This window comes from Pithys albifrons, chromosome 4 (assembly GCF_047495875.1).
Source record: "Pithys albifrons albifrons isolate INPA30051 chromosome 4, PitAlb_v1, whole genome shotgun sequence".
Taxonomy (NCBI): domain Eukaryota; kingdom Metazoa; phylum Chordata; class Aves; order Passeriformes; family Thamnophilidae; genus Pithys; species Pithys albifrons.
Genome location: NC_092461.1, coordinates 53467844 through 53489240, shown reverse-complemented (window position 1 = coordinate 53489240; position 21397 = coordinate 53467844). Strand labels below are relative to the sequence as shown.

At 41.9% G+C, this 21397-nt stretch overlaps 1 protein-coding gene across 3 annotated transcripts in view; it reads right to left on the bottom strand.

Moving 5' to 3' along the window:
- The window catches only part of RUNX1T1 (RUNX1 partner transcriptional co-repressor 1), a 113519-nt gene extending 92396 nt beyond the window's left edge, over positions 1–21123 (bottom strand). Inside the window, exon 1 of one of the 3 annotated variants that reach the window (XM_071554193.1) lies at positions 20246–21123. In XM_071554193.1, coding sequence (XP_071410294.1) covers positions 20246–20273 — 28 coding nt within the window. In that variant the 5' untranslated portion in view covers positions 20274–21123. Of the gene's footprint in view, positions 1–13068; positions 13139–18635; positions 18712–20245 lie in introns of those variants that run through there. The other 2 variants (XM_071554195.1, XM_071554197.1) reach the window with 2 other exon arrangements.
- Positions 21124–21397: the final 274 nt, after the last annotated feature.

Here is a 21397-nt window from a genome sequence, read left to right as displayed (position 1 = left end):
ACACTGCTCATCTTATTTGGGTATCATACTCTATCAAGGTTAGGTCAGACGATATGGTCCAACACTGAGAAACAAAGTGTGTTGGAAAGCACTTGCACTTAAAAACAGTTTAGCAGTTTCTTGCCCTCAAGATACACAATTTTAGGAGAAAAAATGTAGCTAGAGTAAAGACAGGAATGATAGTCATAGGTTATCTAGAAATTTTGTCCTGCAATAGCAGATTTACTTTTCCAGTATGGTAAAAATATTTCCACACAAGAAGCAGAAATATACATTCTCAATCAAATTTATCAGATTCTTAATGCAATGAGTTTACAAGAAGCCTCCACTAATTACAAACAACCATTTTGCAAATGCAATTACAACTGTCCTTTAACCTGCCAATACTGTTGCACCTCACAGTTCAGGAAACTGATCTTCATTATTTCCACAATTCAGTCAATAATATTTACATGACACATAAAGAGCAACTATGTCATCAAAAACACAGAAGGAACCCCAGAGTTAAAAATTTCACATATATGTATTAAAGATTTTAGAAAACTCATCACTGATGGGATTTTATTGGCATCGCTGGACCCTTTCTCAGTGATATCAAAACAAAGACATCACCTTCATTGATTTAGGTGGACTCTTTGGAGGCTAAAGGGAATAATTTTTAATTACAGTTTACATGGCAAGGTACAATCATCAAAAATAACTTCTGAAAGGTACGCGCATTATAAAATCAAATATTTTTCTCTTCCTTACCTTGACAAAATTCAAGGTTCCCTTTTTTCCGGCAGTCACCTATCACTAAACTCAGTGCTCTCCAAGTGTTTCTTTTGACAGATATCATTCTCCACCAATCGCTCTGCTAATTTCCTCTTTCCTTTTCTGACTGGGACAGATACTATGTTCACCAGCCCAGAGATCAATCTTTTCTATTGACAACAACAAATAGGGGGGGGGGGGGGGGGAAGAAGCATATATCACAGCCAGTTTGAAGCACCACACCCTTTCATTTGCATTATAACAGAAGTCTTTTAAATAAAACTGGAAGACAGAAACGTTATCATTCTGAACACATTAACTACATTTTCTTAGTTAACATAAGGCAGCACTTTAAACCTGCGTCAATTCTTGACAAAGGCTGTTTCACAACTTGTGCAGTTAAAACAGTTGACATATAGAAGACAACAAACTAAGGCCAGCCTATATTACACCTTTTTGTCAATTCTATAAAAATGCTTGAGTTTAAATACATTCATATAAGATAAAACATTATATACTTTACCTGGTTCAACAGAAGCTCTAGAGAATCACTTATTAAATTAACAAGGTTACCCAAAATAGAGATCTTCCAATTTAGACACTGCTATACTAATTTTGATTTGTAAGTCATAACAGCAAACACATTTAAACAAAGAAAGGCAGATCAAAAAGCTATTGATATATTTACAAATCACCCTCCCACTTTTGAAAAGGCAATTTCCCTCCTACTCCAACACCTTCAAAAACTGTTTATTTGGGTTACACACTGTCATTTGTATGAGTCCATATTACAGTGTTGTCAGTTTTTCCAAGACATTAATATGCTTTTCGGGGTTCATAATTATGTCAAGACAGAAGGTTTTTCAGAGCCAGGCACACAGAGTTATGTACATGCTTCAATCTGCAATCACTACTCAGGTATTTCAGGACATACAGTTAAGCATGCATAAGGAGCTGCGCAGCTGCATGCATCTAACCCAGAACCAGCCTCAGCCCTCTCCTGGACTAGATCTTTCTGCAAAAAAATGCATCGTCCAAGAGCATTTTCAAAAGATCACATTTGTGTTTGTATTAGAAACTGCAAGCCTTCCCACAAACAAGCACCCTTCTCAAATCAAAACAAACCTTCCCAAGCTGAGGTTACAGAACAAAGGAGTTCACCAAAGTCCTTTCTTTCCAGTAGCCCACGGCCTTGACAGAAGCCAAAATTCCACTGATTTCAGTAAAAACAAGTGGTAAGAACTGCAGAACTCTACCTGGAACTTGGCAGCTGTGGAGCTTTCTATGTGACACAACTGTCTCTAGCATTTGGAAAATAATCTCCAAAATGTAGGACTCCCCAACTTGAGTATAAGAACTACTTTTCAAAAATGATTTTTATCTTGTATGAAATTCACTATCTGTCATAATGTTCTTGCACAGGCAAAAAAATTTACCTTTCCATTGTGCCTTGCCATGAACTGTGACTGTGTACTTTTCAATTGCCCAGACTTTTGCATAACACTTTTTATTTCCATAAACACATACAACATTCTCTGAATTGTTCTTATTGCTTGATCTGATTTTTATGGCCATAAACTCATGCCCCTACCAAAACTGAAAAATCATTCACTGTCCAAGTGGCCCTATTAATTTCACCAAGATCATTTAAATATTAAGTTTTCTACAGAGTGATGATAGCACAATCTGGTTGAAATACGGTCTTGCAGTGGAACATTAAATTAACATTGTACTTTGGATTCAGAACTATACAAAGCAGCCATTGGTAAAGATGCATTCATGTTTTGCTAGCCTTTACTAATTTGGCCACTAGAAACAATTATAATCAAACACATTAATTTATATAACATGTAACAATTCAAAATGTGTATCTGCTGAACAGCATACTCCTTTTTCATGGCTGGTAAAAATTTTTTAAACCTCATATTATAAAAAAGTTCTTATTCAAAGAAGAAAAACTACCCATCTGTCATCCACTTTACAATGAAGACATCACTTCAACTTACTCCTCTCTTTGTTTCAGCCCCATGTTCATTTTTTCTGTATGCCACGTTTTCTAAAGTGATGGATGCATTCTGCTATACCCATTCTACACTAATCTCCTTTCTTAAATATATTTTTGCTTCCTGAATTGTAAGCTGCTGCTGTTGCTCAAATGTACATGCAAAACTGTCTAATGTCTGAACTTCACTGAAAGCAGAATGCCTCAAACAATTTGAAGTCTTGCAAGAGTGTTATAAAAAGGGATCAACATGTTGTATTACCATGGAAATTTTGAAAAACATACTTTCCCAAACAAATATTACTTTTTCTCAATGGTATGAAGCAATGAAAACCACATGTGTAAATCTGCGATCCATGCAGTAGTTCAAGCTGCAGCTAATAGAAAATACAGAGAGTGAACTCTGCCATATAAAGGATTCTTGTTACAGAAATATAATGTGAAAACCAGATGCAGACAGAAAACCTTAATCACAGATGGGAATGTAATCACTGGCATACAGAATACTTTTTTGATCAATCTCAACCATATGAGAAATGTATTTATTTTCTAAGGAATGCAATAACTCTAGAGAGTCTTCTATTTGAATTCAGTTAACCTCATATTCACTGTGCTTTTATCTTATATGTGGAGAGAAGGGGGATAAAACCTGAGCCAAGATTTTTACAAGAGCCACTGGCTCTGGCAAATCATTCTTGTATCAGCTTATCTTTGAAGGAATTAACAGGATGCAAAGACTACAAATATCAGGATAAGCCTCAAAAGAAATCAACCATTATTGTACTTCCTAGTTACCACCAGAAATCCCTTCATCACCTAGGCATTTCTCCAGTTAAATTGTTCCTTTAATACATGGTTCTTCAGAAATACAATGCTAAGAGCAGCACACTGTCACACTCAAGTTCTGCAATCCAAACTGGAGTCCTACAGCAAAGAACCTCCCTTTATGAAAGCTGAAGAGTCATCAGTTTAAAGCTAAGCTTACTTGGAGCTTCCTTCTAACTGCTGAACCCTGGGAATGCCCTTGACACACGCAGCTCCTGGGGGTCAGCAGGAAACAAAGGACCATAGCACACCACAGCTATACAAATACATCAAGTGTTTAAACAGCAGACTACCTTCTACCAACTATCCAGATCAAGGCAGGACCAAGATAACAGTTTTCATTGCTGATGACATTTATGCCCAACTTTTAAGAGATGAAGCACCACAGTACTAGTAAACAAATCATGTAAAATATGGACTGTTTGATTGAACCGCAATATGCTAAAAGAAACCCCCAAACCAAGCAAAACCAAAAAAACCAACTCAAGCTTGAAAATAAAACTTAATAAGGAAGAGTCACTCGGAGGTAACAAGACTCGGGGCTCTTGGCACCAGCAGTGGCAGTTTACTTCCTGACAGTCCCTGATTCCTGTTGCACCCACCTCCTGGAGGTACCCAGTCTACCCAAGAACACAAAGCATGGCCTCATTGTCACAGTTCACAAGCAAGTTTATTAAGGTAACCTAAAGCTGGTATTAATTTATTTTAATGGCATAAATAACATAAACAATGATTTGGTAGCTGTTACGCCAAGGGGGGAAAGAAGGTGACAAAAGCCTTTGATAGGCACAGGATAGGAAAATTTTCCCTCTCTCTTACTCTCTTAAGAGGCTCTAAATCTCATTACTATCATCTCATTTTAACTTATCTGTAGTTAAGAGAACACAGTCACTTCAGTATCCTACCACAAGAGCCCCAGTAATGGCTCATCACAGGAGTTCATCAGACTAATTCTGCTGAAGATCCTGTAATGGTGCCTCCTTAATTGAATGCCTGTAGTGCTAGGTGAAATTTGAAGTTCATTTATTGTTTTTTACCTCACATATTAACAACTACAAAACCAAATTTAATGAAAATATTCTGATTTCACCACTGCAACAAAAGTTTTTTAAAGCATCTTATTTCTTCTGCCATTTAATTTTAAATTTTTGAGACTGCAACACTGATAGATAGAGCAGAAGTCAACATTAAACACTAAAGTAGTATGAGCTGGATATGCTTATTTCTAAACAAGCATACCTAGATTAATAATAAACTTTGGCCAGATATATATTTTCATTTGCATGTTTTTCATATAGCATCACCATCATGTGTTAGAGTGCTAAAAATGGAGTGAAATCTTCCAGCTGTAAAACAGTTCCACGTGACAAAACAGACAGGGATTCTGAAAACTCCTGCTTTGTGTCATATGCGGGTGTGTATGACTGTGTCTTTTTTTTCCTTCTCTCATCTAATTTCATCTGTGAGAGACTGTCCCTAGAGGACGAGAGAAGAGAGAACCAATTATATCCAGTGGTTGGTTTCTCCAAAATGAAGGCATCTGTTCCATGCCAATGACTTTCACATGGAAGAAAAACAGAACTTTGAAGGCATCTGTGTTCATGGTTGACAGTTGCAGATCTTAGGGTCTACTGTAATTGCCCAGCTGCAAACATGATTTGGTTGCTGCTGTTGTCAGCTGATCTCCTTGCACTGAAAAGGCTTAAATAACAAATAGCTGGATAAAAATCAGATATTCTCCCACAATACTGACAACCTTTTCCCTTCTGATGCAAGATATTTTTCATAGTACAATGGGTTTTATGGAAGTGAATTGCCAAGTGGTTTTTAAACTAACATTTTACAAAATATTCTGCTTTAAAATCCTATTCTCTAGATAATGCACCAGTCCAAGCACAGTTAGTATTTCAGGCTGATATTTTGTAAGAGTGATTCAGAAACCAGGATAATTCAGCAGCCACATAATCCTGCAACCGACTTTATTTAGGCAAGTAGTCTCAGTAAAACCAAGAATACTCCTGAGCAGAAGCTCAGAGTTTCATCCCAAATGCATATGGCAGATAAATAACTAGTATGATATTTATTACTCAATTCACCTCACTTCCAACATGAGTGGATACTTTCCAAAAGACTTTTCAAAGAGACATTATTGCTACTTCGAAACCTGGCTTACAGCATGGGGTGCAACACTTGCATCGAGATACTCAGCAATGCTGTGCACCTTCACTGCTAAAAGAAGTCAAGCTGTTAAGCAGTTCATCCAAAGCAGCAATACTCAAACTGATTTTTAAAAGCACAGCACTGAGTGGCATTTAGGGATCCAAGACTACTGATGGTGCAATTAGAACAATTAAAACTGGCCCGAGCAGAAAATGGACTTACATTCCTTACCTTTGACTCGTCAGATAAAAGTGGACCATATATTCAAGAAATATTTCATGCACCTCATGAGTTTTAGTAGTTTGCTTACCTAGGACTTCTATGAACAGCTTAAATAAAGGGAAGACACTGCAGGATAGGGAAATACTTTTTTATTTACTTTTTTTTTCTTTGTTATTCTGCTGGATTACAGCTGCAATCTCAAACACACTCTGCAGCAACCAGCATTCAGCCCTCCCAGCCATGTAGCCACACAGCTTAGGAAGGATGGTAAGGATTCCTAGGCAGTTTCCCTTGCCGAGCACATACATCAAATCATTATGAATGCCTGAAGCAGTGAACCTGGGGGAACACAGCAGACCTGACACTTCCTGACCACTTCTAAATTACCTCCAGGAAGGAGTTGGGAGCGAGGACAATTAACACAGCCACCTGCTTCCTGTGACCTCCTAGGGGGCAGACATGGTCACTGATGATTTGCTCTGGCAATGTCACTGAGGTCCTGCCCATCCTTCTCTTCCCAGAGAAGTTGCAGGATAATAAAAACAAAGTGGCCAACAACAGCTCTGTAAGAAATGGTGAAATTTAGGTCTAGACTTAAAAACAAAGAAATTTAACATCAAAACCTTTTCATGTGAAGAGAATGGGACAAATACATCTCACAATGTGGAAGGAAAAGTCTACATTGATTCCCTCCTTAAAACCACTGTAGCTGTTATTTACGATAGCTGTGCACGTCTCTGGAAAAATCTGGAGCAGGCAGCTGGTTTAAACACAGTTTAAAACAGCTCTTGGGATATATAAGTTGAGAAGAATCATGGCCCCTTGGACTCAACAGGAATCTGAGAGTATCATTACAGAAGGAATAGGCTTTTTCTCTCCTCTATATGGAAGTTTTGTCAGGTAAGTCAGTGATGTACAGTTCAAAAAGAATGCCTTGCTTTACACTAAGACATGATCTAGCCCACTTTATCATGGACACATCTAGATCTAAGCCTCAGAACTGATCCAACAATGTATTGTCAAGATCACAAGTGTGAGATGGGAGCACAGAAGGCCTGATGGTCCACATCCTCACAGTGGTGCTTAAACTATACAAACAGTATCTTCAGTGAGAATTGGGCATGTGAATCCACAGAGCATCTGAGCTCCAGTACTTCAACTCGATAAGTTCTGCTGATCCACGGATTTGCATTAATTTATCATGGCCCACATGAAATGCATATAACATTCAGAAACTATGCCAGGCTGTTCAGTAGGATGGTTTCCTTGTTAACACCTGCAGCATGCTTTAATACAGGTTGTAGCATGCTTTTCCAGCATTAAGTGGTTTGCCATCAAGCTTTAAAAATAATAAATAATACGGTCATGAAACAGCTTTTGCTTAATGGTTCCTAGAATCAGTGACTTCACTTACTAAAACACTTTCTATAACATTACCCTCAAATAGTTTTTAGCAATTCCACCATTAAAATAAAATAAAAAATCACCCTAGCACTACCATCCATTGACAGCAAATCTGCAGGTGCTATTATCCCCAAATTTGTTGGCAGCTTTCTCTGGCACCACTAGACTTTAATGGCTCTGGCAACAAACTCCACCTGGATATCACTCCTTTGGAGCACTCTTCTCAAATATCCTTTGCAGCAGTATCGTTCTGTCTCCTTTGCTGTCTCCAAATCATCTCATTTTCTGGCAATAGCTTCATCCTCCCTTGCTGTCAAAGCCTGAGCTGGTCTGGGGGAGTTCACTTCCAGAACTTTTGTAAGGCACACGTGATTCAATGTTAGGATGAATTTTCCAAAAGATCTTTGCGGCCCTAGTTGGGTGTTCACTCACATCCCAGATTTAAAATTCATTCTATGACCTCCTAGTAACACAGCATGACCAAACCATTGGACAGCAAAGTGCAGGTATAAAATCTTATGTAATTTAATCCTTCATCAGAGAGTTTGTTAAACCTGGTGACTACCAGAAGGCGCACACAGATTTACTCAACATGCCACACAACCTGTCATGACAGCATGCAGAACCAGCATTCTGATACTGCCATCACAAAAGTAAATGAAACGACAACCAGAAAATGTATTCTGAAAAATAAGTAATTACGGAAAAAAGTGACATTCTGGGGGCTGAATTGGTTTTTGCCCAAGGTATTTAAAATGACATGTGGGCCACAACCACTAGGGGCACCTGTGTGGTCACCATCAGAAACCAAAAAATGTAAACATTAGGTCTCCAAATAAAAGGCACCAAAAAAGTAAATGGCTAGCGATAATGCTCACTACTTATGCAAACTGCATATTAACATCCAACATGGCAGACACACATAAGCCTGCTAGAGCTTCAAAAGTAACTACAGTCTGATACAATTTTTACAGATCATTCAACCATCACCCCATATGCTTGTCAAATTCCTAAGGTTTACTCTTTGCATCAACATGGCTTTTCGTAAACAATCCTATTTTTTAATACACCGCTGCCTGCCACCATGTGCATATTAATTCCACTCCACTAGGTGGAGTCTTCTGTCTTTCCAGACTGCAACCTAATTTCTGAAAGAGCATATTATCTATTCTCCGTGAACTTTGCATATTTACTTTACTGTAAGCACTAGAGTCTATCAATCTTGATAGACATGAAAGTAGCAATGAATCAAACACCTTCTGAAATGATTGAAGAAATCACAAACTATCACATGAAGTTCCCATTATCAGCATGTTGCAATATGGGATCATTCAGGAGTATTTTTGCTGTAGTTTTGCAACATGACTGTGCTTTTACAAATACTACATGCAATAAATAATACTGAGTAAAAAAGCTATCCCTTAAATAAGTCACCATATCACATATGCCCAAAGACTATAGATAAACAAAACCAAGTTTTAGAACTTCTATTAGATTCTTCGTGTGTATTCTGAAATATTTTGAATATCTAGGATGCCCTTCCTTTCTAGTCATCTCAAAATGTGTTACAGAAAATGAGTGGGAACATTATTCACATTTCCATTCACAACCACTGGACTTAAATATGGCAACTATTCAATAAGCACAGCAAAACTGCACACAGCATTTTTGGCAAAGAAAAAGAAAAAACAGAGCACTCCCGTGAATGTGTTTAGAACATTTAGATAAGAAAATCTGGATACCCCAGCTATAATCTTTCTTTTGAGGCTGGACTCCACTCCCACCCCTGTGAAAACCACCAGAAAATCCCATGGCCAAAGCAAAAAGCTCCTTGGTTTAAAAACTCTTCAGGTAGACAGTATTTTCACTTAACAGGCTGAGACAGAGCATTTGTTTGGCAATCTTGGCGAGCAGAAAGTCCCACGCAGGCACCAAGCACTAGCGCGAGGCTCCCAAGGCTCTGCCATCCCCGGGTCAGCTGAGGTAGGGCCTCCTCAGTGAAGCTCCTGCTGTTGGCAGATATCACGAGCTATTTAAGGCTACAGACATTTTGCCCCAATCGGCCATGTTTTCTGTAATATTTACTTCTCGTACATATGTCTATAACTATGTATACATCCCACAGAAGGTGAGGTTTAACAGGGTTAGCTTTGTTGGGGAAAAGAAGGTTTGGAGGAAAGGAAACAACTTTCATGTTGAGAAGATTTGAATCTAGTGACTGTCACGGGATGTAAACACTCTTCTAGGGAGGGAGGCTTTTTTGTTATGTTTCAGGAGTACACAGAGTTTTGGATAAAATCTGTATAAATAATTATCCCTCTGTCATTCAACATAAATTTATGCACATGTGTGCACACAGTTATGTTGGGGAATACAAACTATAATGCCACAGACTTCTAGACATCCTACAACAAGCACAGATCTTGAACAAAATCCATTCTATATTTAAATTTCAGTTCATTGAATTTTAATTATTTCTGATCTTAGATCACTTTGAGGAAAATCTCACAAGGTCAGAAGCCTACAAATTCAATTGCAAAACCAAACCAAAGCATCAACAAGGCACTTTCCCATACAGACGCCTACCAAAAAAAATTAGTTCCTTACTAGTAGATTAGATTGGAACTCAATAACTAAAACCCATTCTAACATTGAAATTATGTAATTCTCTTTGTTGAAATAAAGAAATAAAATCTGTCATTCTGGTATGCACATTTTACTCATGTTATGTACACAGGGCTCCAGAGATGTAACAGTGAATTATCAGTTCTTCATTTTGATCCTTATTTATAAAATTAACAAACACATTCCCTTTCCTTTAGGCTATTGTTGGTTTGTTTGGGGTTTTGTTGTTGTGTTTTTTTTAATTAAAAAGCAGTAATGTTATTTTTTCCAAAGATGCCTATGACAAAAAAAGCATGCTCTACCAATACTATGCTATCCAGGTCATAAAACTCACTAGGATTAATAGCCTCATAGCAGTTTTTGTATATATGCATTTAAATCTCATTCAGTCACTTCATTTTCCATGGAAAAAGTTACTGCAAAATCCCCATTAACTAAAATGTCTTTGATAAGCCTAAAGTTAAGATTTGCAGGTATATTAAGAATGAAACATGCCAAAGAATATTGTCACACTCTGAACATCCTTTACCTGCACAAGGTCCTCAGTGGTAAGTAAAGCTGTATTGTTGCTATGGGAAAACAGCCACACATCATTTTAAGATACAATCATAGTTTATTAATACAATTATTTTAAATGTACGAGTTAAATCCTTTTACCAATATAGTGACATTCAGCTATCCAGTGTCATTGTCCAAGTCCAAACAGATACGGCCTTAATTGTATAATACCATTTTATCTGCTGAAGATAAAAGTGACGATAAATAAAAATGCACATTAGGCAGGAGATTTTTCAGAATAGGTTTTTTTTTCCTAAATAACCCACTTGCATTAACAAAAGATTGCAATGGCTTCCAAATTATAGGGTGTTATTTTTAGTGGAAGTAGTTCAATATTCATATTGGAGCAGATGTAGCAGTTTAACAAAACAGCTCTTCAAATCCTGCACAAATTGAAAACAGGAAAACTGATTGCATTTTCTCTTATCACTTTCCTTTTCTGAATTGACACTTTTGGCCTTCTGAAAATTTACACATGGCTTTCATCTCAAAAGCACCTGCTGATCAAACAGAAACCTAACATTTTCAGGAAAATGGTATAAAGGGCTAGTTTTCTTTTTACCATCTTAAAGGGCATCAGCAGTCCACTTGATGGCAACAATTGCTGAGTAGATGGCATACTCGGAATACATTTTATATTTTCATTACACTTACTTTTAAAAATTAGTTAAATCACTAGTGGCTCTTCCGTATTTGCTCTTTGCTTGCTTTAAATGAATTACAATCTCTACCTCTGCCTCACCCCAATGGATTTCATTCTACAGTCAGCTAGATTTTAAAGATGATCAGAAAGCCTTTGAAATATAGACATATTGCATGTTCTGCAAACACTGGGTCTTCTTTATACATGCATTTATATACAATCACATAAACTGATATATACAATTATAAATACAAATGCACATATTGTACAGATATTTCTTTATATGGTGCTTATACTAAGGAAAAATGTGTGTATGTAGATCATTCCACTATAGTCTCACTGCATTGAATTCCCTGAGCATTGTTGATAGAGCATGTTGAGGGGAGAGAAACTCAAAGAGCATTTATTTATTTTAAAGTTTTTCTTTGTTTCCTTTGCAATCCTCAGACTGGGAGAAGGTCTAGCAGATGCTCTGGAACTTGAGCATCAAGACTGGCTTGAGATGCTGCCATTGGTGCTCATGGCGAGCATGCAAACAGCACAACCAGAAATCCTTGGGCTCCTGCAAAAGTTAAAGTTATCAAGTCATGTATATAAAAAATGACACAGAAGTACCTATTCATTCCGTCTGCTTCTGAGCCTGTAAACTCTGAAGTGCAGCAGCAGGTAAAAAGGACCATCTTCCCCATCTTCCCTTGTACATAAATTCTAGGTGTAATTAAAGATACTCCTGAAACCTGCTATGTGTCAGCCTCTTAACTGATAGAGCCCTAACCCCTCTGAAGTACTCTACTGCCATCCATTACCATTCTGCTTCAGTGATAAGGTAACCTGAAGGCAGAGATGACATACAGTAATATATGTGCCACTCCAGACAGTTGCTTCATGAATTTCAGTGTTTCATCATGCTCACTGAGGCAATCGCAAACCTGAAATGTCAATATGTTCAGTCAATGGAAGTAAAATAATGGGGCTCTATTGTCTTACCCTATCGATCTGCTGCTGTCAACAAGAATACATGCCCCCCTGGCTTTAAACAAGTTTTAATTAGGCTTTTAGTTACCGGATCATATCTATATATCTATCTGTGCAAACACTTGACAAAGTGAAACGGCAATATAAATATTTCAAACTTTTAAATATAATGGTAATTGTTTAATGTTGTTTTAAGATATGACCACTAATAAAACGGCATGCGTGCACACATTTAGCATGCAAATCATCTTAATCTGAGAGAGAACTTAAAAGCGCCATCAAAAGTCCGTCCAAAACAACAAAAAAGTCCACCAAAAGAATTAAAAAAAAAAAAAGGAAAGAAAAAGAGCAAAGAGGTCACTTTTTCTTCCTGGAGCCCGCTGTCATCCTCTGCAAGGATTCTGTAAGCCAGGAGCACTCAGTGACACCAGACCGTGAGCGAGCCGTGGGTGACCCGCCGTGCCCACTCCGGGCCGTGCCAACCCCGGGCGTGCCAGCCGTGCCCGGGGCTCCCCCTCCTCGTCCTGTGAAACACCCACGCGAGCCGCTCTCCGCCTGCCTCGGCCGGGGGTAAAATGGGACCCTCAATCACCTATTGTTCTGGGTCCACCTCCTCCCTCCCCGAGGCCAGCCCGGCGGGTGATCCCTTCTCCCTCCCCTCGGCGCGGCCGGGGGACGGGGGGCGGCAGCACAACAAAAGGCAGATCCCGTCTCCCCGCCGGCTAATCTCTGCCCGTAAATCCCCCGCCCGCTCCGGCGGGAGATAAGTGGTTACATCTTCACTTCTCCCCGCGCCTATCGACTTGTGCAACGCCGATGGAGCCGGGCAGGGCGCCGTGAGGCGACGAGGAGTGTCCCCCCGCCGTCCCCCCGCCTCTCCCGCCCGCGGGTGGAGATTTACCTTCCGGCGGCGGGAGGGAGGAGGTGTCGGTGCGGCCCGGGCTTTGTGTGCCTCAAGCGCCTCGCAGCTTATCTGCGGCGCACGGACGGAGCATCGCGCCTCCGCGGCACCGCCGGCGCGGGGGGAGCGGGACGGCGGCGTGCATCGGGGCGATTACGATATCAGCGCGACCCAGATGGCGGCCGGAGGATGTGCGAGGCAGCGGGGCCGGGAGTGGGGCTGGGGCCGGCGCGGCGCGGGGTCCCCGGGGAGGCCGCGCCCGACACGAGGAGAGGCGCCACCTCCGCGCCGCCCACCGGGGGAGAAGGCGGCGGCGCCCGCGGTGCCCAGGTCTGTGCGTGTGCCTGACCTCTGGCAGGCGCCTGGCCCTGGTCTGTCTCTGGAAGTTGCGCCGGCACCTCTCTGGGATAAGGACTCTGCCAGAGGCGCAGGGACGCGCAGCTCTGGCTCCTCCGGGCTCCCACCTGAGGTCGCTTCCAGTCCCACCAAGGTGGTGATGTTGCCCTGGACTGCTTGCAGCTCGGCTGCCGTCTCACAGACCATACCTACATCCCAAACGGGACTCCCGGCCCACAAATTCCCAGAGCATTCAGGGAACGTACCCGCTCCCAGTTTGGCCGAGTCCCGACCTAACAACCTGCTCAGCTTCGCCAGCGGCGTTAAGAGCCTGAACGCAGCACTGCCGCTGCAAAGCAGGGGCATCATTCACCAGAGGATGAATGATAAGCCGGAGTGGGTCCCTACGCTTCAGAACTCAGGTTCTGAGTAAACAGAGGGGCTGGGCTGTTTTGTCGGGATTCATCAAAGAGCAGGAGGTACGGGAAGAGGAGGCAGCAAAGCAGCCCGGCCTGCCTACCACGAGTACAGCCAGCCAGCAGAATAGCTATGCCAGCACCATACTGCCAAGCAAACTCTGTGCACTCGAGTTTAAAGTTTTTTAAATGTTTCTCCCTAGGAACCAACACTTATTTGTTAAGGAAACGTATTCTATTGTGGGTCTGCGGAGGAGCACCGCAAAGACTGGGATGAGGACAATAACAGCACGCTGGAGTGAGACTGGCATTGTTCAATGCAGAACTCCTTCCAAAATCACTCGTCCAAGATAGCAGGTTTTCTCCACAAGAAAAGAAATAAAGGGAATTTGACACATAATACAAAGTGAAAACCAGAACCTAGATGGGGGAAGGGCATGTGTGTGAAAATCGTGTCACCGCAATGAATGTCAGATAAAAAGGAGTCTGTCACAAATCCTCAACTAATCCAATAATGTGAAAACCTCTTGGTATCACTGAGACATAGCACAAGGTATATTTTTTATTTTTCATAAAACACTCTATATGTTTAGCCTTGGAAAGACAGCAATTGGGCAAATGTTCCTATCGCAAAACCAGGACATTGATTTTTCAATAAAAGCAAACTGCTTTTCACATGTCAAATTTACTATACGTTCCTCAGCCAGTATTTTTACCCTGAAGAAGGGCGACTTCTCCCTCAACTTCCTCCAGCTGTCAGTTGTGTGACAACCATATTTAGAGGTAATAAGACAGGTCATGTTACAAAAGTTAGTGAACTCCTGTGAAACCTTAGGCCCTAAACTTAACAGTATGTTCTATGCATTTCTAAAAAAAGTGACATTAATTAATTCAATCTGCAAGGTAACACAGAGCCTTCTCTCTGCATATGTTCTTTCAAACTAGGATACATAAATGAGAGACTGCCCTTTTATTGTATTTCTGTTACAAAATTTTTCTTTGAAATACGTACGTATCTTGCCATGAACTAATTTAGGATCCATCAGATTCTTATCTTGCAGAGCCACTATGTGCATCTAATATCTATGTTAGCCATAGTTTTATTAGTCAAATCACAAGTCTCTAAAGAAAAGCTAATCCAGGATCCTTTCTAATATAAGCAGTTGCTGTGAAAACATTCACATTTAAAAATAAAACTATGTGTGTTAATAAAATAAATACAATCGCAGTACAAATGTGTAACAGAAGTGGCATTCCATAAGCACAGCTGTCTCAAAGTCCAAGCTGCAGGCTAGAAATCTTAATTTCTACTGACTCTCTCGTAATAATGGGTTACCTTCCTCTAAAGCGTAAAGTCCATCTGCCCCAGGCAGATAAGTTTTAAAGCATTAAAATAGATAAAAATCTAACATTTTCTTTCTTGCATTGAATATGTGAATTCTAGTGTGCTATAATGTGAGAATTCCAACATATGACCATTGTAGCATAATATCTCATAGCTCAGCTTGTCATTACTTCACTTGTAATTCTTATGTTAATTATGTTCATAATTACCATAAACAGATGTGGTAGAAATTCATGTGACCTTTTACTGCAGAAGGCATTTATCACTCTCTCCATTTTATTTTAGTAATATAGTGTTAAACCAGAGGAAAGTATTTCTGACACACTCTGCATGTATGTGTGTACATATATAACACGAAACCATTTCTACCTCATATTTCAGCCAAAGGACCACCTACATGCCAGTACATTGACATGAAAGTGATGATAATTCAAAAGTCTATCCTGAAACATACCCCTAAAAAGAATGTGCTTACAGTCAAGCTTTTTGATTAAGCCTAGCTAGAGCCATCAGTGAAGCCTAGGACTTAAATGGAACACTACATTTTTATTCAGCACCTTTGTTAATGCAGTAGTATCCGGCTTTACAACTACAGGCACATAACAGCCATACAGCAATTTATTTTACTCGCAGACCAACCATCACTGTCTGTACACAAAACACATTTACAATAAAATCACTATGGATTTCATTAAGAGAGAGCCTGCTCGAATTTCATTTCTTTGGACCTAATCTATAATTAGTGTGGACAGACAGGTGCAAACCCTTCTCCTCTACAGATGGCTACTGGAAATGGTGCAAAATAGCTCCTTCTGTTTAAACAACACACAGATAACCTGCTCTGCTCTTATCACTTACAATTACCTCCATTATACTGAACTAATGTTTACTTTAATAAAATGTCTGCTGTTCTCTAAATGTTATATGGAAACTTTCATATCGACGGCAGAAAAAAATATGGAAGTCAATGTCTTTCGTATGAAATTTGGGGAGAGGAAATAAAAAGGCTTTTAAAGAGGAGGATATTTTGACTTTGATTTTATGTCTGCTGATCATTTTTCTTTATCCACAAAACCACATAGTATAGTACCACAGTACTTCTTGTTGTATTTATGCTATCATGTATTAAATTGTTCAAGTTTATAGTAAATAAGAACATGATAACTGCATTTTAAAGCAATTCTTTAAAAAGGAACATCTATGTGGAAAACCAAGACCCTTTGCATTAAAAGTTCAGTTTTTAAACTAATTCTTTTAGATCTTTCACTTGAAAAGACATGAAGGCAATGTAATCTGGAAGCCAATGTTTTAAGAATTTACACGCTCATTACTAATGCTAGATTCAGTGTCAGTGTCAACTTTTCAATTTTGTAGGTTGCTCTCAAAGTTGGTATGAAAAAGAGCAGGTTGCTTCTAAATAAATGGATCAAAGTTTTTTAATGTATTCAGATTAAAAATAATTATCTTTTCACATTTCTTTAGCCAAGCCACGAGAAGTAACCCTTTCAGAACACCAAATTCACCTTTTATTTCAGCTAATAAGTCTTCTTGATCTCTGCATGGCAACTTAAGTTTCTACAGAACAAAGAACAAGATTTTCTCCTCCCCCCCTCTAAGAAATGTGAAGTTCCTGCAATAGCAAAATACTAATATCCCTATTCAATTAGCTAAAGATTTAACAGTAATGGACTGTGGCAAGTGGATTTGAAAGATGAAAATTACGATTGCAAGCCCTTTCTCCCATCACCAATGCAAATAGTGCAGATGCCTATTTCACCCAAAGCGTCTGGCAACGAGTTTGCAGTCTGCACAGAACCTCAGTGAGGCGAGCTTTGCATTGAATGCCTGTCGTCTGAAGTTCGTTTCAGAGAAGTGAGAAACAGGATTTGACAGGGAAGAATGTCCTGAACTGACTAGCCGCTGACCAGCACTCCAGGTGGAGCTATTTTTCTCCCCCTTTATTCCATAAACAATACTCTCAGTATAAAACTCCATGTGCACACAGGCAAACATAGTGTTAAGTGTACACAGATGAGAGACATTGTGTGATGTTTACTGGTCCATTATTTAAGCACGAAACAAGTTAACATTAAGGTGGTCAAAAATGGTAGAAGGCAATGTTTTACTTAAAAAGATTTTGGAAACTATTTAAAAGCTCAAAGCCTTTGAAGAAAAACAACTTGTGCAGCAGTTGCCAGGAAGCAGTGACCTAACACTGCTGTCTGCATTCCATTACAAACAGAATGGTTCTTGTCTCCCCTACAGCAGGCTCAGGGCTTGGGAACCCAGATGCTCACCCTTCTCCAAGCGCAGGACTATAGGAAGAAGTCCTGCCATCACCACACCCCCACCCCCGTAAGCTTCACCTGGCTCCAGTTTGCCAGAGACAGACACCAACGGATTTCAAGGTGGGTTGGGTTTTTGGTGAAGTTCAGTGTCTTGCACTGCTGCGTGGTTGAGCTCCCCATGACAGCGAAGAAGAATGACTCATTAATTGAAAGTACTAACAATTATACTGAAGGTTCAGATATGATGAAACTGACCATAGAAAAGTTATCAATCATCAGTGCAAGTTCCTAATTGAAAACCTTTACAGTAAATCTGCAGTGAATCTCACACCTAACAACCTTTGCCAACTTCGTATCTTCATAAATTATACTGTTATAAGTCATACTCAGTTTTTACCTATTATTTTCCTATTGATAGGGAGCCACAGAAACACCTAGTGCAGAAATCAGAGTGCATAAACAAGACGGGCTAACATTTTTAACTTTCAGCCAAGCTAAAGGAAATTCCATGATCATATTGGATTTCCTAAGGAAATCAGCCCAGAATAAACTGAATGAGGTTTTCAGACTTCCCACGGAAAGGTCAAGCATCAGCTTTAACAACCATTAGAAACCAGCTTCAATCTCATCTCTATCCAGATTCACTAAACTGTTAACAGAAAAGCAGAACAGAAAATCTGGATAATAGAATTCAACTCTAAAACTGTCTTTCGCATCGTGCATGAAACTGCAGTTAACAGAGTTGCTTATTTAAACTTTTCATTGCATCTGTCAGGATGCAGAAATGAAGAAGGAAGTGTAAGGCTTCAAGAGTGTAGTTAAATTATATTCACCCTTAGCCCCAACATACTGTGTTTACAAATACAATAATTATGTTTCTAGCTACATGTCAAAGACAAATAATTTCTAAGTCCTTCAAAAGGCACGCAAGCATTACTGTAAGTAGGAAATAAGTCAAAACAGATTAGTAGACCAAAAATGGGGGGGAGGGGGAAGAATCCTCCTTTGGTCAGCAACTCGGACCACCATCAGGGGATAAATCAATTTGCAGCAGCTGTGGACAGCCATTTAAGTCTGGGGCCTGAACAGATTAATTAGAAGAAGCGATGTTAAAAGTTAAAGGGGTCAGCGTTACATTAAGTACACCAGTATGTGCTGGAGCAGGCGCTTGGCTGTACATACCAAGACTCAGAAGACATCCTTGCAGTTAGCCAGGGCTATGCCAATAGCCAAGCGTTTGGCTCTTGCTGCTTTCCCAGGCAGAGCACGGCAGCTCCTGCAGACTGCGTTTAAGAGGTATATGCCCATCCTTGCTCAGCCCCTGCCGCGCCGTGCCATGCCCGTCACCGCGTCCTGCTTTGCCCGCGCGGGCAGGCGCGCAGCCGTGCACAGCGCGCCTTGGGGCCGCACCGCCCGGCTCCATTGGCAATGGAAAACTTGGACACTCTTTCGGGCAGACTTGCTGCCACAAACTCGGCGGATCGCATCCTGCTCCCGATCTGTTCGCGGACGGGAGCTGCCGGCTCAAGGCGTCACGGCCGGACGGCTGGGAGAGACAGATCCTCTCTGTGCCGTGATTTAGGGCAAGGCAGAGGTAGGACAGGGTGACAGGGAGAGCCTGCTGCGGACCGGGAGACGGAGGACTGCTCTGCTAGAGAAACCCGAGCGTCTTCGAGGCGGCTGTTCCCCACCGCGGCGGTGGCGGGGAGCCCCCGGCTGCGGCCGGGCAGGGCGGTCCCGCCGCCCCCGGCTCCAACTCGGGGGGCAGGAGAGGGCGGCTGCCTCAACGCCTCTTACCTTTGCCCTCCCTCCTTTAAACTTATCAGAGAACTGAAGGAAGTAACATTTTAGCTCCTGTTTGGAGCATGACCGATTTAAGAGCTGCGTCTTACTAGTTACTTTCGGTTTCTCTCTAACATTTAGGGGAGCAGAGTACAGGAACGACAGATATTTTCTATAAATTAATTCCGCAACGGAGTCACGGGTGCTCCTGCTAGGGTGGCAGATCCTTCCTTACCCTAAACCTTCTCAACTTTGACACTAACAAAAGGGCTCGACCTCGCCAAAAGTCAAAGCCTCGACTAAATGGCCGTGACTGTGGTTTTCATCCTTCTGATCTCCCTTATCGATGGTCTGTTATGTATTTATAGAATCGAACCATTCAGCTCAGTCACACGAGATGACACAGTTACATTGTATTGCAGTTCTGGAAATACAATCCCTAACGTTATCCTGTCGCATTAGGAAACGAGTTGCTTGCAAGATCGCGGTGCAGCTAAAGGCAACGTGCACCATCTGAAACATTTCTTGCAAAATAGCCCGAAGTAACGTTACCAGTGCTGCATAAACCTATGATTGCAGTGAAACAAACAAACGAAACAAAACAATCTCATCGGAAATATTTCAGGCACTCCGACTCGCATTGGCCAGAGCTAGTGTCTGGAGAGAGGGGAGGCAGGGGAAAAAAAGGCAAGTCCGATGTCCAGAAAGAAATCTAACGCTATAAAATAATATGTGCTTTGGGAAGGTTATTTTCTGCAAAACTGGGTTATTCTGTTTCTAAGCTTTTGAGCAGTATCCGGGGTGCTAGTTTGTGAGCCGGAGACAGAGCGTGTAAGACAGCATGCAGCGCCAAACTGGCCCGGGCACAGTGGCAGCCCCGGTCCGCCTGGGTTAGTTACAGCCACGGGAGCCCCTCAGAGCCTGGGGAGCCCTGCGGGAAGGGAGAAAGAGGGAGAAAAGGGTTTCGGGCTCCCCCCGCCCCGGCGCGCCCTGCCCGCGCCCGTACTCACACTGCAGAGGACCGGAGATGCCCACCATTCGCCACGGGCTGCGAGCTGCAAATAAAAGTTCCCGTCCTGGTCGGGGAAGAGCCGGCAGCCCAGGCTGCTGGAGGGGCGAGGGGGTGGGAAAGGGAAGAGCAGCGCCGCGCGGTTTCCCTTCGCAGTCCAGATGATCCACGTCCACAAAAGTCAAAACGAGCTGAGGAGAAACTCCAGCTGCTCTTCCTCACCACCACCCTCTCTCTCTCGCTCTCTCTCTCTTTTTTTTAAGGGCGGATCAGCTCGAGAGAGACTACTGGTTCCACGGGAAAGGACAAGAACCAAAAATAAAGCAAAGTCTCCAAATCGAGATAGTTAATGCCCAGGTCCTTCTCCTTGCTGCCTCCTCCTCCGCCGCCGCCGCCGCCGTCTCAGACAAACGTGATGTGGAGAGCAGGAAGCGGCCGCTGTCAGTGGCGGGGTCTCTGCCTGTCCGCAAGCAGCCGACGCATAGCTGAGCCCCCGGCGAAGCCGAGCCGAGTTGCGCCGGTGCGGTGCCGTGCTGTGCCGAGCCAGCCGCCCGCCCGAGGCTGCGCCGCTCTGCCCGCGCCGCTCCGCTCCGCTCCGCCCGGCTCCCCGCTAGCAGGCAGCGCGCGCGGCAGGCAGCATACTGCCGGCAGCCGGGCCGGCCCCGCTACCCAGGTGCAGGGGGGGAGGGCTTAAAGCAGTGGGAGGTGATAGAGGTAGGAGACATCTGTGTCGTGAGGAGGTTAGTGGGGGTCAAGTATATGTTAACAATAGGCGAGCGCGGTCCCTCTCGGGCAGCCTGCCTACTCTTTCTTTCTCTCGCTCGCTTTTACTGGGTGGACATCTAACTTGCTCCCTAATGATGCCTCCCCGGCTTTAAGAGTCCAGACTGCCCTGCAGTAACCCAAGACAAACACTTTCTCTAGCCATCTGGAGAGCTCCTGGCTGCTCTGCCTGTGTCTCATCACTGTGTGAAGAGACAGCAGTGCTAGAAATCAAGCCACTCTCAGATCTACTCTCTAATCCCCTTCTGTTAGCTGATTTCCAGTCAGACTGTTTGCTTTTGCATTAGATAATAGCCTTAGAGAAAACAATTATCATTTTCTTTTTGCCTTTGTTTTTTTTTCCTTTTTCTAAGGTACAGTATCAAGGAAG